The sequence below is a fragment of the Fundulus heteroclitus genome, chromosome 14 (genome assembly GCF_011125445.2).
Source record: "Fundulus heteroclitus isolate FHET01 chromosome 14, MU-UCD_Fhet_4.1, whole genome shotgun sequence".
NCBI classification, from domain to species: Eukaryota; Metazoa; Chordata; class Actinopteri; order Cyprinodontiformes; family Fundulidae; genus Fundulus; species Fundulus heteroclitus.
The window spans coordinates 31,072,932-31,085,977 of record NC_046374.1 but is presented as its reverse complement, the minus strand read 5'-3'; the positions used below and the strand labels follow the sequence as shown (position 1 = coordinate 31,085,977).

At 43.3% G+C, this 13,046-nt stretch overlaps 1 protein-coding gene across 1 annotated transcript in view; it reads right to left on the bottom strand.

The window, feature by feature from the left end:
- Nucleotides 1-395: 395 nt before the first annotated feature.
- stk26 (serine/threonine protein kinase 26) overlaps nt 396-13,046 on the bottom strand; it is a 39,508-nt gene continuing 26,857 nt past the window's right edge. Inside the window, exons 4-12 of the mRNA XM_012849568.3 lie at nt 12,256-12,312; nt 10,443-10,551; nt 9,452-9,609; nt 5,440-5,625; nt 3,596-3,738; nt 3,405-3,501; nt 2,390-2,452; nt 2,020-2,147; nt 396-673 (exon numbers count right to left, since the gene is read on the bottom strand). Of these exons, the coding sequence (XP_012705022.1) occupies nt 658-673; nt 2,020-2,147; nt 2,390-2,452; nt 3,405-3,501; nt 3,596-3,738; nt 5,440-5,625; nt 9,452-9,609; nt 10,443-10,551; nt 12,256-12,312 (957 nt within the window). The 3' untranslated portion in view covers nt 396-657. The remainder of the gene's footprint in view (nt 674-2,019; nt 2,148-2,389; nt 2,453-3,404; nt 3,502-3,595; nt 3,739-5,439; nt 5,626-9,451; nt 9,610-10,442; nt 10,552-12,255; nt 12,313-13,046) is intronic.

The following is a 13,046-nucleotide window of genomic DNA, read 5'->3' as shown; positions in this document are numbered from 1 at the left end:
ATGTTTAGGACAGCTTGAATGGCAAACGGCTAATTTAGGACATATTTTGATCTTCGTTGTGAAAACTGAGGTTAATAACATGGGTTATTCTGACCTTGACTGAGTTTTAGTTTAGGGAACTGCAATTAAACAGCATTACTGAGAACTCAAGACAAATGTATTGGCATAAGATCTGTCCCAAGTGCTACTGAACAAACATACAGACATTTACAAACTTAAAGCAAGTCAGGAAAACAAAAAGGCTACTGCTACTGAAGGACAAGAACCGTCTTCTGTGTTGTATTTCTACTTTTGTTGAAAAAGGAATTGATGAAAAAAGGGAAAGTCTTGCTAGAAAATGATTTAAAAAAAAATGTAAGGCACATGATGGTATTTTCATAAATCTGCATATTTCTATACCCCCCCCCCTCCAAAAAAAAGACCAAAAAACATCTGTATTTCAAATTAAACTAGAAGGGGGTAACATGTCCTCAATCAGCAGCAGTAAATATATAAAACATAGTGTATATATTACATTATTAGTGTGTGATGAGAAGTGTGTACAAGGAGGAGACATCGCACTGCGAATCGTCTCCGTTTTCATCATTCGTCTCCGCACAGGGAGACAGTCTCTTCCTACTTTCCTTTAATTAATCCATCCATCCGGCTGTCCGTATATCAGTTTGTTGTATATCTGCAACAGAAGGAGATTTGGTGGATAAATTATAAGAATGATCCAGGTGACGGAATAAAGAACACTAAACACTCAAAGGTGATAAGCATTTATTGGTTTTTGTTTCTACTTAGTGAGTTAAAAGGCTTTCTTGTATGTAAAATTGTAGTTTATTTGAAAACTAAAGAAAGTCCATTTGTTTCTGCTTCTTAGTGATATCAAAATATTTAGCTACTAACTGCCTAGATGTGGGTTTTCTAAAACTAAAATGATAATGAACTTTCACCAGGCTAATGAAAGTTGTAAAGTCTGGTAACCGAAGCATGTCTGAATTTATATCTTTATAATTTACCTTTCCTCGGTTGTGTTTTGAAATTCTGCAGATTTCTACAGTCCCTTGAGACAGTTCACCTACAGAAACCACAGGGTTTCTTGTGTCATTCCTGCAAAATGCGACTTAATGTCGCTGGTCTGTTTTTACAGACATTCTGAACATCCGTCTGTGTTTTTGAAAACGTTGAACGGAGGAACAGCGGCGCAAACCTGTTCCAACCGGTTTCTAAACAATGGCTGGTTATATTGAAACACCAGACAATGGTTATTAATGCAATCACCAACACTGTTTAGAAATTACAGGTCTCTCTCCTAAATGATAATGAGATTGCTTATCCAGATTTAAAAAAAAAAAGTAAATAATATTCAGGTGAGAACAGTGATTGGAAGTTCCAAAAAAAGTAAAAAACAAAGCAACTGGACTTGTCTTCAACTACGGAAAACAAGTCCAGTTGCTTTGTTTTTTACTTTTTTTGGAATGACCATGACCTGGATGACTGAGAATCTTCACCAGCAGTGATTGGAGGTGCGCATCCTAAAAAAAGTATATTGAAATCAGATCAAAAAGCTAATCTGACTTTTTTAATCATAGAAGCTCCACATTTCTGTTATTTTGTCTTAAATTATGGTGATTAAAACATAATTGACATAGTATTTAAACATGATGCTAAATATATATAGACCAGAACTTTTTTTTCCCCCAACAGAGACTTTTACTGTTTAAGAGATTGAGAAGTTTTAATTCCAAGATAGAAATGGTTTTTGAATACATTAAAAAAATGTGCCAGTAAGGTAGGGACATTATAGAGATGAGGCTCAAGAAAGACAGGAAGTAGAGAGTTTCACCCATAAGCTAACATCAGGCCCCTTTATAGAGCAAAGAAAACAATTAATTTTATTATACACACCCCAAAAAAAAGCCTGAGCCTGTAAAAATGACAGCTTAAACAATGAAGAGAACAGGATAGCAAATGATCAAAGCAGGGCGCAGAGAGAGGAAGCCCATCCAGTGATGACGGAGGTGTTGCTGGTACCTGGCGATGATGTGCGTGACCATCCGGTCCGTGATGCCCGGACACACTTTCTCAGCCACCTGAATGTTCCTCTCCAGCTCTTCAATCGCCTGCCTCTGCTCAGATTGCTCCTTGTGCTGCAGCTTCAGCTGCGGACGAGCAAAAGGCACGAGTTAACGGACGCACGATCAAAGCAATTTAACTCCACCGGCCCCATCCTGGTGGACAACATTCATCACGGTAAGGCAACCTCGTTTCCTTACAGTAGACTATAAACAGCCTATAAAAAAAATGATGTCATCAACATGCTCGTTTCTGGTATGTTGTACGGCTAAGAGCCACCAAGGCTTAACACGGCTACGTGAGCAGCATCCCTTGAAGGCATACCAACCTCAGAGAAGATGGGAGCGATGATTGTGGACAAACTGGAGGATTTACTCAGCTGGTCCTGGCTCTACGGAGACGAAGACAAAAAGAAACACAGCAGAGTTTATCTTTATGCAGCTCTGCTGACCTCATCGATTAATTAATTAGGCTAAGCTAAACTCTCTTCTAATCAGCCATTCTGCCTCTGCCCATCATTTGGGACCACTTTTCATCTCGTGGGCCGAAACTGTCAAAAGCCAAAAGCATTTGAGGGCCAAAAAAAAAAAACAAGGAATAAAACAAAATAACATAACCAAACAATTGTGACTTTTTTTTTACCTGCTCTACAAAATATGATCATTTTAAATAATCAAATTAATCAGGTTTTAGTGCACCAAAGTCTGCATTTGAGTTAAAGTCACTGGATAGATGTAGTCCTATTTGAAATTAAAGAGAATATGTAGTTATTAAGACAATTTTTTGTGTTGTACCCAACATTGAATTGGAAGTTTTTAACTTGTCTGTAATAATTATAAACAGTAAAGTACTATTTGGCCCAAATCTTTCTCAAAATGCAACTGGGGGCGGGGGGTGGGGGGGGGGGGGGGGGCGCACAGAATCAGCACAGGGGCTGCAAATGGCCCCTGGGCTGCACTTTGGACACCCCTGATTTAGCTTCTGGGTGCGTACACTGCAAAAACGGATCTAAAAACAAGTAAAATGTTCTTAAAGTTAGTCTATTCGTCCGTTATATGAGCCAGTAGATAAGATTATCTGCCAATAGAATGAGTATCTTTGCCCCTAAAATAAGATAATTAGATATGCTGCACTTGAAATAAGATGATGGAGATTAATTGTTCGTATTTTAAGTGGAAAAATCTCATTCCATTAGCAAATCATCTCATTTACCTGCTCAAATCAAGGACAAATGCACTCATTTAAAGAAATTTTTACTTATTTTTAGTTCTGTTTTTGCAGTGTATTTAAGTAGCCGACTTCTGGTAAAACCAGACTGCTGAATAAAAGAGGCGTAGACTGACCGTCCCGTTGAGAACCTTCCTGCCCTCCGGCTTCTTCTTCCGCACCGTGGTGAACGACCACTCGGGAGACTCGCTGTTCTCTTTGTTGCTGGATTCGCTACGCGGGAAAACAAACAGACCCCGGCTGGGTTATTGCGGCTCGCGGCCCAAGCAGCCCCGACACCTTTGAGCGAAGCTGCGGGTCGGCTCACCTGTCCGAGTCGTCGGAGCTGCTGTCGCTGTGGCCCGCCTCCCTCCACCGCCGGTACCGGTCGATCAGCTCGCTGAGGTAGGACGTCTTCTTGCAGTGCTTGACGATGAACTTGTGTTTGAGCAGCTCCTTCGCTGTGGGACGCTGCGACAGCAGAGAGGATACATTTACAGATAAATGTAAGAGTTTGCTTAGATTTAGAGAGGAAAAAGATCCATAAAAACAGACATGTGGCTGCATTCAGCTCTAGCTTTATGAATGACAACAAATCCATCTACCAAGCCATTATTTTAACATAAAAGAAAGGGAGGTCGTACTTTAGGCCACTAGATGGCAGCAAAAGCCAGCTTTAGCGGCACAAAACAAGGAAGCTGTGCTTTAAATACATAAAATAAAGCAGCCAAACTTTTCCTAACCCCAACAAAACTACATAAGATGATGGACTGACTAAGGGAGGAAATGATATTAGTTACTCCAGAGGAGCTGATTACCTGCACCTGAACAGTTTATGCTTAAAGTGCTTATTTAGTAAAGCTTTCATTTATTCACGTCTTTTCATAAACAAACATTGCATGCTGGGCTTTTGAACCATGTTACTAACCTTAACGTGTTAGATCGGGGGCTCCGCCTCCCCATTGGTCTGATCTTACATCTTAAATGACTCAGACTTGATTAAAAATCTAGATTTGAAGCTTTCATTATAAATATAACTCCAACTATGAGAAAACAAGACCTTCCAGCTACTGCCAGTGTCAAATTTCAGAGATTCATCATGTGATCATGTTCTGTCCATTTAATTAAATTTAATAGGGAAACTCATAATTCACACAGTGGCGTATTTCAATGAGTTTTTTAAATAGGCTATTAATAAAATGAGGATTTTTAACTGAGAAACGTGATGTTTCGGCCGTCATGATGAAGACCAGAATTCTGTGACACCCTGCACAGGGAACACTGCAAAACCGGAACTAAACATAAGTAAAATGTTCTTAAAATGAATGTATTTTTCCTTTATTTGAGCAAGTAAATAAGATGATCTGCCAATAGATTTGCATTTAAAATAGTAACAACTCATCTCCATCGTCTTATTTCAAGTGCAGTATATCTAATTATCTTATTTTAGGGGTAAAAATACTCCTTCCATTGGCAGACAATCTTATTTACCTGCTCAAATCAAGGACAAAAACACTAATTTTAAGAACATTTTACATATTTTTAGATTCGTGTTTTGCAGTGAAGGCAAGCCACATAACGTCATTGTTTCAGAAGCTGGTCTTTTAAAGAGTTGTATCCAAGAAAGTTAATGGAAAGTTGAGTGGAAGGAAAAAGTGAGGGGATAATTCAGCTTTATCCCGCCAATATCCTATATTTCACTAAAGGATGTTTCCATACAGACTGTGGCTGTCGGTGAGAGATTAGCTGGAAAATGCCACCAAACATGAGACCTGGATCCACATCATGGCCGTCTAATAGCTACACTGCAAAAACGGACTTAAAAAAGGTAAAATGTTCTTAAAATTTGTGTTTTTGTCTTTGATTTGAGCAGGTAAATTGTATTATCTGCCAATGGAGTGAGTATTTTGATCCATAAAATAAGATAATTAGACATCCTGCATTTGAAATAAGATGATGAAGATGAGTTGTTCCTATTTTAAGTGCAAAGATCTTATTCCATTGGCAGATCATCTTATTTACCTGCTCAAATCAAGGACAGATACACTAATTTTAAGAAACTTTTACTTATTTCTAGTTCCATTTTTGCAGTGTAGAACAGAATCCCAAGTTTAGGTGCTGATAAGGGGGTGAAGGTTCTTCAGATTCTAAACGTGTTGCCGTGTGACTTACAAAGGAGGGGTCCTTGTTGAGGCAGGCCTCCGTAAACTCCTTGAAGCTCTTTGAGAAATCTCCCGTCAGGATCGGAGGAGGAGATTTGGGAATGTGGAAGAGCACTCTCATCGGGTGCATGTCGGAGTTGGGAGGCTCTCCTTTGGCGAGCTCGATGGCGGTGATGCCCAGAGACCAGATGTCCGCCTGCAGGGAGAGAAGCAGCTTCTGTTTCTTACTGGGTTCCTACGCAGAGCTTCTGGTCCTCTCCCCTTAAAAACACCTTCACTGGAAAGGTTTAGCAACGATTTCTACAGCAGGGGGTGTTTAAATAAATAAATAATCTGCAAAAAACATTAAACATGGAAGGAAGGAAGGACACAAGGAAGGAGGGGAGGTAGAAAACAAGGAAGGAAAGGAGGAAGTACGAGGATTCAAGGATTAAAGGGATGTAAGGAAAGAAGGACACAAGGAAGATCAGGGGAGGACACTAGGACTATAAGGAGAGAAGGAAGGAAGGAGTGACGGATGAAAGGAAGGATGGAAGGAAGGCAAGAGGACACAAGGAAGATCGGGGAGGACACTAGGACTAGAAGGAAGGAAGGAAGGAAGGAAGGAAGGAAGGAAGGAAACGAAGGCAGGAAGGGAGGAAGGAAACGAAGGCAGGAAGGAAGGAAGGAAACGAAGGCAGGAAGGAAGGAAGGAAGGAAGGAAGGAAGGCAAGAGGACACAAGGAAGCTTGGGGAGGAAACTAGGGCTAGAAGGAAGGAAGGAAGGAAGGAAGGAAGGAAGGAAGGAAGGAAGGAAGGAAGGAAGGAAGGAAGGAAGGAAGGAAGGAAGGAAGGCAAGAGGACACAAGGAAGCTTGGGGAGGAAACTAGGACTAGAAGGAAGGAAGGAAGGAAGGAAGGAAGGAAGGAAGGAAGGAAGGAAGGAAGGAAGGAAGGAAGGCAAGAGGACACAAGGAAGCTTGGGGAGGAAACTAGGACTAGAAGGAAGGAAGGAAGGAAGGAAAGAGGACACAAGGAAGCTTGGGGAGGAAACTAGGACTAGAAGGAAGGAAGGAAGGAAGGAAGGAAGGAAGGAAGGAAGGAAGGAAGGAAGGAAGGAAGGAAGGAAGGAAGGAAGGAAGACACAAGGAAGCTTGGGGAGGAAACTAGGTCTAGAAGGAAGGAAGGAAGGAAGGAAGGAAGGCAGGAAAGAAGGAAGGAAGATCGGGGAGGACACTAGGACTATAAGGAAGGAAGGAAAGAAGGAAGGAAGGAAGGAAAGGAGAGAAGGGAGAAAAGAAACGAAGGCAGGAAAGAAGGAATTACACGAGGGACAAGGGAAGGACACAGACAAGGGGATAAAGGCTGGAAAAACTACATTTTCCACATTAAAAAGACTAAAATTAAACTCCGCTCCACCCGGGGAGCCTGTTGTCAGACGGATTAACACGCAGCGACCATATGCCGCCCAGTGAAACCCCACACAGGGGAGACGCACACCAACACATGCGCTGCAGTAAAAACATAACGGCGGCAGACAGACGGCGCACGGCTCAGGTGTCCCGTCTTCTCGTCTTGCCGCGGCAGCGGCGCGTCGTCCAGGTGAGAAACAGACGTCCTCACACACACAGCGGCGGCCTGGTGTCGCGTTACGGCAGGGCGCTCGCTTAACGTCCGAGCTCCGATACGATCAAACGCAGCCAGCGTCTGGCGGCAGGAAGCAGCAGACACGTGACCACGTGGTGGAAAGAGGTGAAGGACCCAAACTTCTACAGGATCCAAACCCGATCAGACGCCTCTGAGGGACTCATGGTTGGTTCACAGCCTGCAAGCTCAACCCAAACCAAACAAGCCGGAAACAACGCGCTCTAACCTTTGGCACAGATTAACAGAATTAACCGGTGAGCGTTTGGGCCGAGAAACAACATCAAGTTAAGGAGAAAACCAAAGCAAGCGAGCTGGATTCCTCCCTCTGCTTCAGGCCGAACCCGCTGAGAAACTGGGATCAAACATTTCAACCCGTAATTTCCCACAAAACGTCAGAAACTTTCCTGCATCTCTGGTCTGGGTTTCTGAAAGTTTACTGACTCGGGGGGGCGCAACGCCTCCACGGCTTTATTCCGTCAAGACATTCCAGTTAAGTGGGTGAGAAAATAAAAATACAAGAGCTAACAGATGGTGAAACTGCCCTCAAACCCAACTTTGTCGATTCATTTCCCTGCAGGACATATAACGCATTTTAAAAGTCGCCTTGCTGAAGTTCATACTGAGCATCAGAATGTGGGAGAGAACGGGGACTTAAATGTGAAATTTACTGTTTTAAATAGTCCTCGTTTACAAACACCTTTATCTACAGGCCATTTTTGTTGCTTGTGGTTAATGCAGAGAAAAGTCAATATTAATATATCTAATATCTATATCTAATATTATCTTCTATCCGCTTCTCTTACTGGCTTCCATGTTAGCAGGCTGCTGCCCGTTTGCCAAGGTAAAATACCAAATGCTGTGCTCTGTGTTGGCAATCCTGGGAACTCTCATGTGATTGGATGAGGAACCAGGAAGTAAACACGAGCCACACTGAACTGAAGTAGTTCCTGACCGTACCTCTAGGTCTGAAAGGAGAAAAACGTGACTAAGACATTGTTGATGGGGAGAATTGAATGTTTATAGAGAATGTTGCTTCCATTATGGGTGAGAAATGAGAATAATTTAGGTTGATTTTACAGTAAATATCTTACTTACAGCTCCTATAAGATTATAAGATTATAAGATAGGCTTTATTTATCTCACATTGGAGAAATTCATAACCTGTATTTCATTCAGAAAATTGGACTTGGGTAAAAATGCATAAATAAATAACAAAAAGACTAACATGGATTTTAGAGGACCCTTAAAATGTGCTTAAAAGCCACAGAGGCGACATTTTTATGCACACCATGTATGATCATCCTCGGAAGGGGAAATCTGAGCAGAAAGGGTTTTGTTCCTTTTGTAAACTTGTTCTGAAGGCTCGGGTTTTGCACAAGAGCCCGTCGTTGCCAAACCATCTGGCATTGCAACAAGTTGCAGTTCGTCTCCCTGCGCTTTAGAAAGGAAAGGAAACACCCTCCTCCTCCTAACGACCCATAAAAGCCGAATAAAAGCAGGCCTGAAACTCAGAAACGTGGCTGAGACGGATAATAAAGCTTCTGCGCATATCAAACTACGCTTGCTCTAAATACAAACCGAGATTTTATAACTATTGGATCATTTCAGAGCAACAAATGTAGGTTTTCACTCCTCTGACGTCAGCGTATTCCCATCACAGGCCACGCCGGGAGACGGCGAGCGACACGCCCTGCTGGATTTGCCTGGCTCTGGCTCACACGCCCTCTGCAGACGTCACCCTGCTTTGTGACGCCGCCCCGGCCTCTGTTTACCTCGCCATTCATCGGCAGGACCGCCGCCGTTTGAAGCCGCCGATGAATGCGCGCGTTTTATCCCGAGATGGGGCTCATTGTCGTATAAACACGGGCGTGGCGGAGGCAGCTGGCCCCCCCGAGTCGTCCGCGCCCAACAAAAGAGGCGGTGGCGTGGAGGGAATCCCGGTAAACAGCAGAGGCTCATTATGTGCAGAGCAGAATCAGGTGCAGCCAGACGGCCGGTTGGTGGGGGGGGGGGGATGCAAATAAAAAATGCAAAACGACCCCAGAGACCTGCACGGCGCAGCAGAGTCGCATGGCTGGGGTTACTGCGGCAACAAGCAAACTAAGCGAAAAAGAAGGCAGGAAACGCCCAGAAGGACGCAGTTTATTTTTAGAGCGCCTCTCTACAAGAGAAAAAATAATAAAAAAGCCGTAAAACCGACGTCGTTCGAAGCGAACGAGGACAGCTTGGCGAGTCGCAGCAGCTTCCTTGTGGAAGCGAAAGTAAACAGGCGATGGAAGGGAGCAGCTTTATTAACCGGCTGCTGCTGCTGGTTAATAAAAAGAGGCCTCAGCTTCAGATTATTCATTATTCACGTGGTGAAATGAAGTCCTAGCGACACAAAGAGAAACGTCTGACCTTTGAGTCGTAGGCCGACTGCTGGATGACCTCCGGCGCCATCCAGAAGGGCGTCCCCACGAAGGTCTCCCTCTTGATCTGCGTGTCGGTGAGCTGGCCCGCCACGCCGAAGTCGGCCAGCTTCACCTCGCCGTGCTCGGACAGCAGGACGTTGGCGGCTGCGGAGAAACGGCGTCATCGTCACTTTCTTTTCCGTCTATTCAAAACTTGGACATTATCTGAGGATAAACTTGTCAGACATGTGCAACAAACTGCTGGGACTTTATATTTTTATATATTTAAACTGGCAGTAAAATCTGATGACAGAAAACCATCCCGTGTTACTGTGAGGTTTGGAGGCCATTAGACCAATCCAGACGCAGAAGAAGAAGCAAAACAGCAAAATCCTCCTTCAAGATGTCACATTTCTGAATGATTGCTTAGTAAGTTGGTTAGAAAATGTTGGCACCTAAGTTAGAAGCACTAAATGAATCCATTTATATTCCAAAGAGTTAGATTTAACTCAATTTTGGGCCAGAAAAAAAAGAGAGAAAATTAGAAAAAATGTCCAACAAAACCCAGACTCAGCGTTTCCAAAGTTTTTGTTCTACACTGACGTTCAAATATTTAGTGAAAACTCATAAAGGTTTTATTGCATATCTCTTAAAATCAAAACCAAAACAAAGTTATTTTATTTAGCTTTAAGCGGTGGTGAAATTGGACAAAGTTATTTCTACCGTTTTTATAAATCCTGTTCTGTCGTAATGTTTGCCTCAGTCCATTTAGGATTAACACTTCCCGTTTTTACATTCTTTCCTACATAATTTATTTTGCATTTATGCGTCACCTACAATGAAAAAAAAGAAACACCTCAGTAGGAGCTTCTTGCTCCTTTAAAGGCTAAATAACCAACATTAATCTGATTTAATTCTACCTCCTACATTGAACCGTCTATGACGTCTAATGCTGAATAAACCTTAAAGTCCAGCTTTTGCGGCACAGCGCTCAGCACCTTTGATGTCTCTGTGGATCTTCTTCTCCGTGTGAAGGTAGTCGAGCCCCTTCAGGATCTCCTTCAGCATGGTGGCGATCTGCGCCTCGTCGAACGGGCCGGCCTTCAGCTGCACGGACACACACACACGACAGGAGATGATGCTGGTAAAGGCGGCCATGTTTCATTAGACCGTCCCCCGCTCACAACGGGCGCCATGAGCAGCCGCCGGAGGACCGACGATGGGCTGGCAGGTTGATGGTCCACTTCTCCATGTGGACAACCAGCTTTGATTGTCACCGTTAAACTTGTGCTGGTGAAGATTCTCAGTCATCCAGGTCATGGTCGTTCCAAAAAGAGTAAAAAACAAAGCAACTGGACTTGTTTTCCGTAGTTTGAAGACGTTTCGCTTCCTTAATGACTTTAACGACCGCCCATTACTAAGGGGGTGGACCTGTTTCTGTTGAATTTGCATGTTATCTAAGCCATTACAAGGCCTCTGTTTGGGCAGCAGTATAAAGCTTGGTACTCCACATTACTCCAGACTTTTAGAATTGAGAAAGCTTCATGGAGAGGAAGCGAAACGTCTTCAACTACGGAAAACAAGTCCAGTTTTATTTTTTACTCTTTATGGAACACTGTTAAACTTGTTTTTCCGCTGCACGACTGCAGTGCTCATGAGGCCGGTCCAAAAAAGGTTAAAAAATAAAAACAACTGGACTTCTGTTCTGAAGGTGAAAACGTTCTGCCTCCCACCCAGGAAGCTTTCTCAGTTCTAAATGTCTGGAATGTGGATTCCTAAGCTTTATAGACCTGCAGGCCTCCTTGGAGCTTAGATTCACATGGAGATGATCGGCCCAACAATGGAGAGTCCTTAGGCTCATTAATAGTCCAAGTTGTTATATTTAAACCTTTTTCACATGGATCATGATCTGGATGACTGAGGATCTTCACCAACCTTTGAGTCTGAGTTTCCCTACAGCTCTACAGACTGACCACGTCTCTTGGAGAGAAGACAGGAACATTTCAGCAACCTGTCCAGAGGACCTGCTCAGCTTTGCCAAAGGCAGCCTGGTCCTGGTTTCCTCTCAGCTTCAGCGCACATGATCCAAAAAGAACACTCTAAATCTTACTGAGACCGTTTTCTACCTTCCCGTCGGATGTGGTGATGAGGTATGGATCACGACAGAAGGAGAGGAAACCCAGGATGCTAAAGGAGCCTCATCCAGAGGGAGGCTGGGCTCCGCTGTAGAGAGAAAGGATGAGGAGCTCTGTTATCTGGGGGGAGCTCAAAGTTGAGGGGGTTTGGACATCTGATCAGGAGACCCCCCCCCGGGCGCCTCCCTCTGGGGGTTTCTGGGCTTCTCCCACAGGGAGGAGACCCCGGGAAAGACCCAGAACTTGCTTGAGGGGTTTTACATCCTTTCTGGCCTGGGAACGCCTTGAGGTCCTCCAGAATGAGCTGGAGGATGTCGCCGGGACGAGGGATGTCTGCTTTTTCTCTCCTGAACCCGTTTCCCCCGCGGCCCAAACGGGGGAAGACAAAGGATGGACGGAGGGATGTTTTCATTTGTTAATAAAGCAACAAATGTGGTCCTTTAACCTTTATCTCAAGCGCTCAACATATGCATATCTTTTTTAAAAAAAGGTACCACTGTGCTTTGGTTAACACACAAATGTCTAAGCTGAAGCATAAAATTCAAGTTACATAATAAAACAAAACAGAAAAACAGGTAAAATCTCAATATGTGTAATTAAAATAAAACCCTGCCCTAAGTGTTGCTACGAACAGCCATGCTCTACATCTCCGTCTGAAACGTGTCTGCAGACTCACCAAGTCCAGCGCCGAGCCGCCACCCAGGTACTCCATGATGATCCACAGTTTGCTGCCCTGAACAACAGACAAGCGTCACGTTACAGAAGCTACTGTCCATCGCAGCGGCTAACATCACCAAAACCTTTCTCTGTCCCAGTTACACGTCCCACCAGGCAGAACTCATACAGAGACATTAAGACACGGCGATGTTGACGGTCGCCAACGCTCTCGTTAAAAGCTAAGGGGAGTTAGCTGTTCAATTCAAGCAGAATATAGGAAGGTTAGCTGAACGGGAAAAAGGTAACATTTTGGTTTCCACAGTCAGAGAGGATCTATAGACAGCTGCTGCGGTTGGGAGACACCAGAACCAACAATGTAGGTGACCAGGACACCGTTTTAAAAGACACCTGGGCTTTAGGGCTGGACGATAATTCAATAAATGATAATAATTATATAACAATAATTGAATTGATTAAAAAAATCTATCAATTGACGTATATCGATGATAGAAAGAAAAGGTCAAGAAAAAGTTCAATCAAATAAAAGTTTTCTTTCCTTTTGCATTCTAGCCTATCATATAGGTTAATATTACAGTCATTACATCCTCACAACCAATCACAACGCAGACCCAGAAACCTTTTTTCTTTTTTTAAAACTTTTAGTTTTGGTAAAAAAAAAAATTGGTTGGATAAAGCTTTGAGTATGAATTCAGTGTTTGTGTGTTCTGTATCTAAAAATAAATCGTTAAGCAGCATAAAATGTTCAGGGCTGCCCTTAAAATACATGTTTTTAATTTGTTGATAATTATC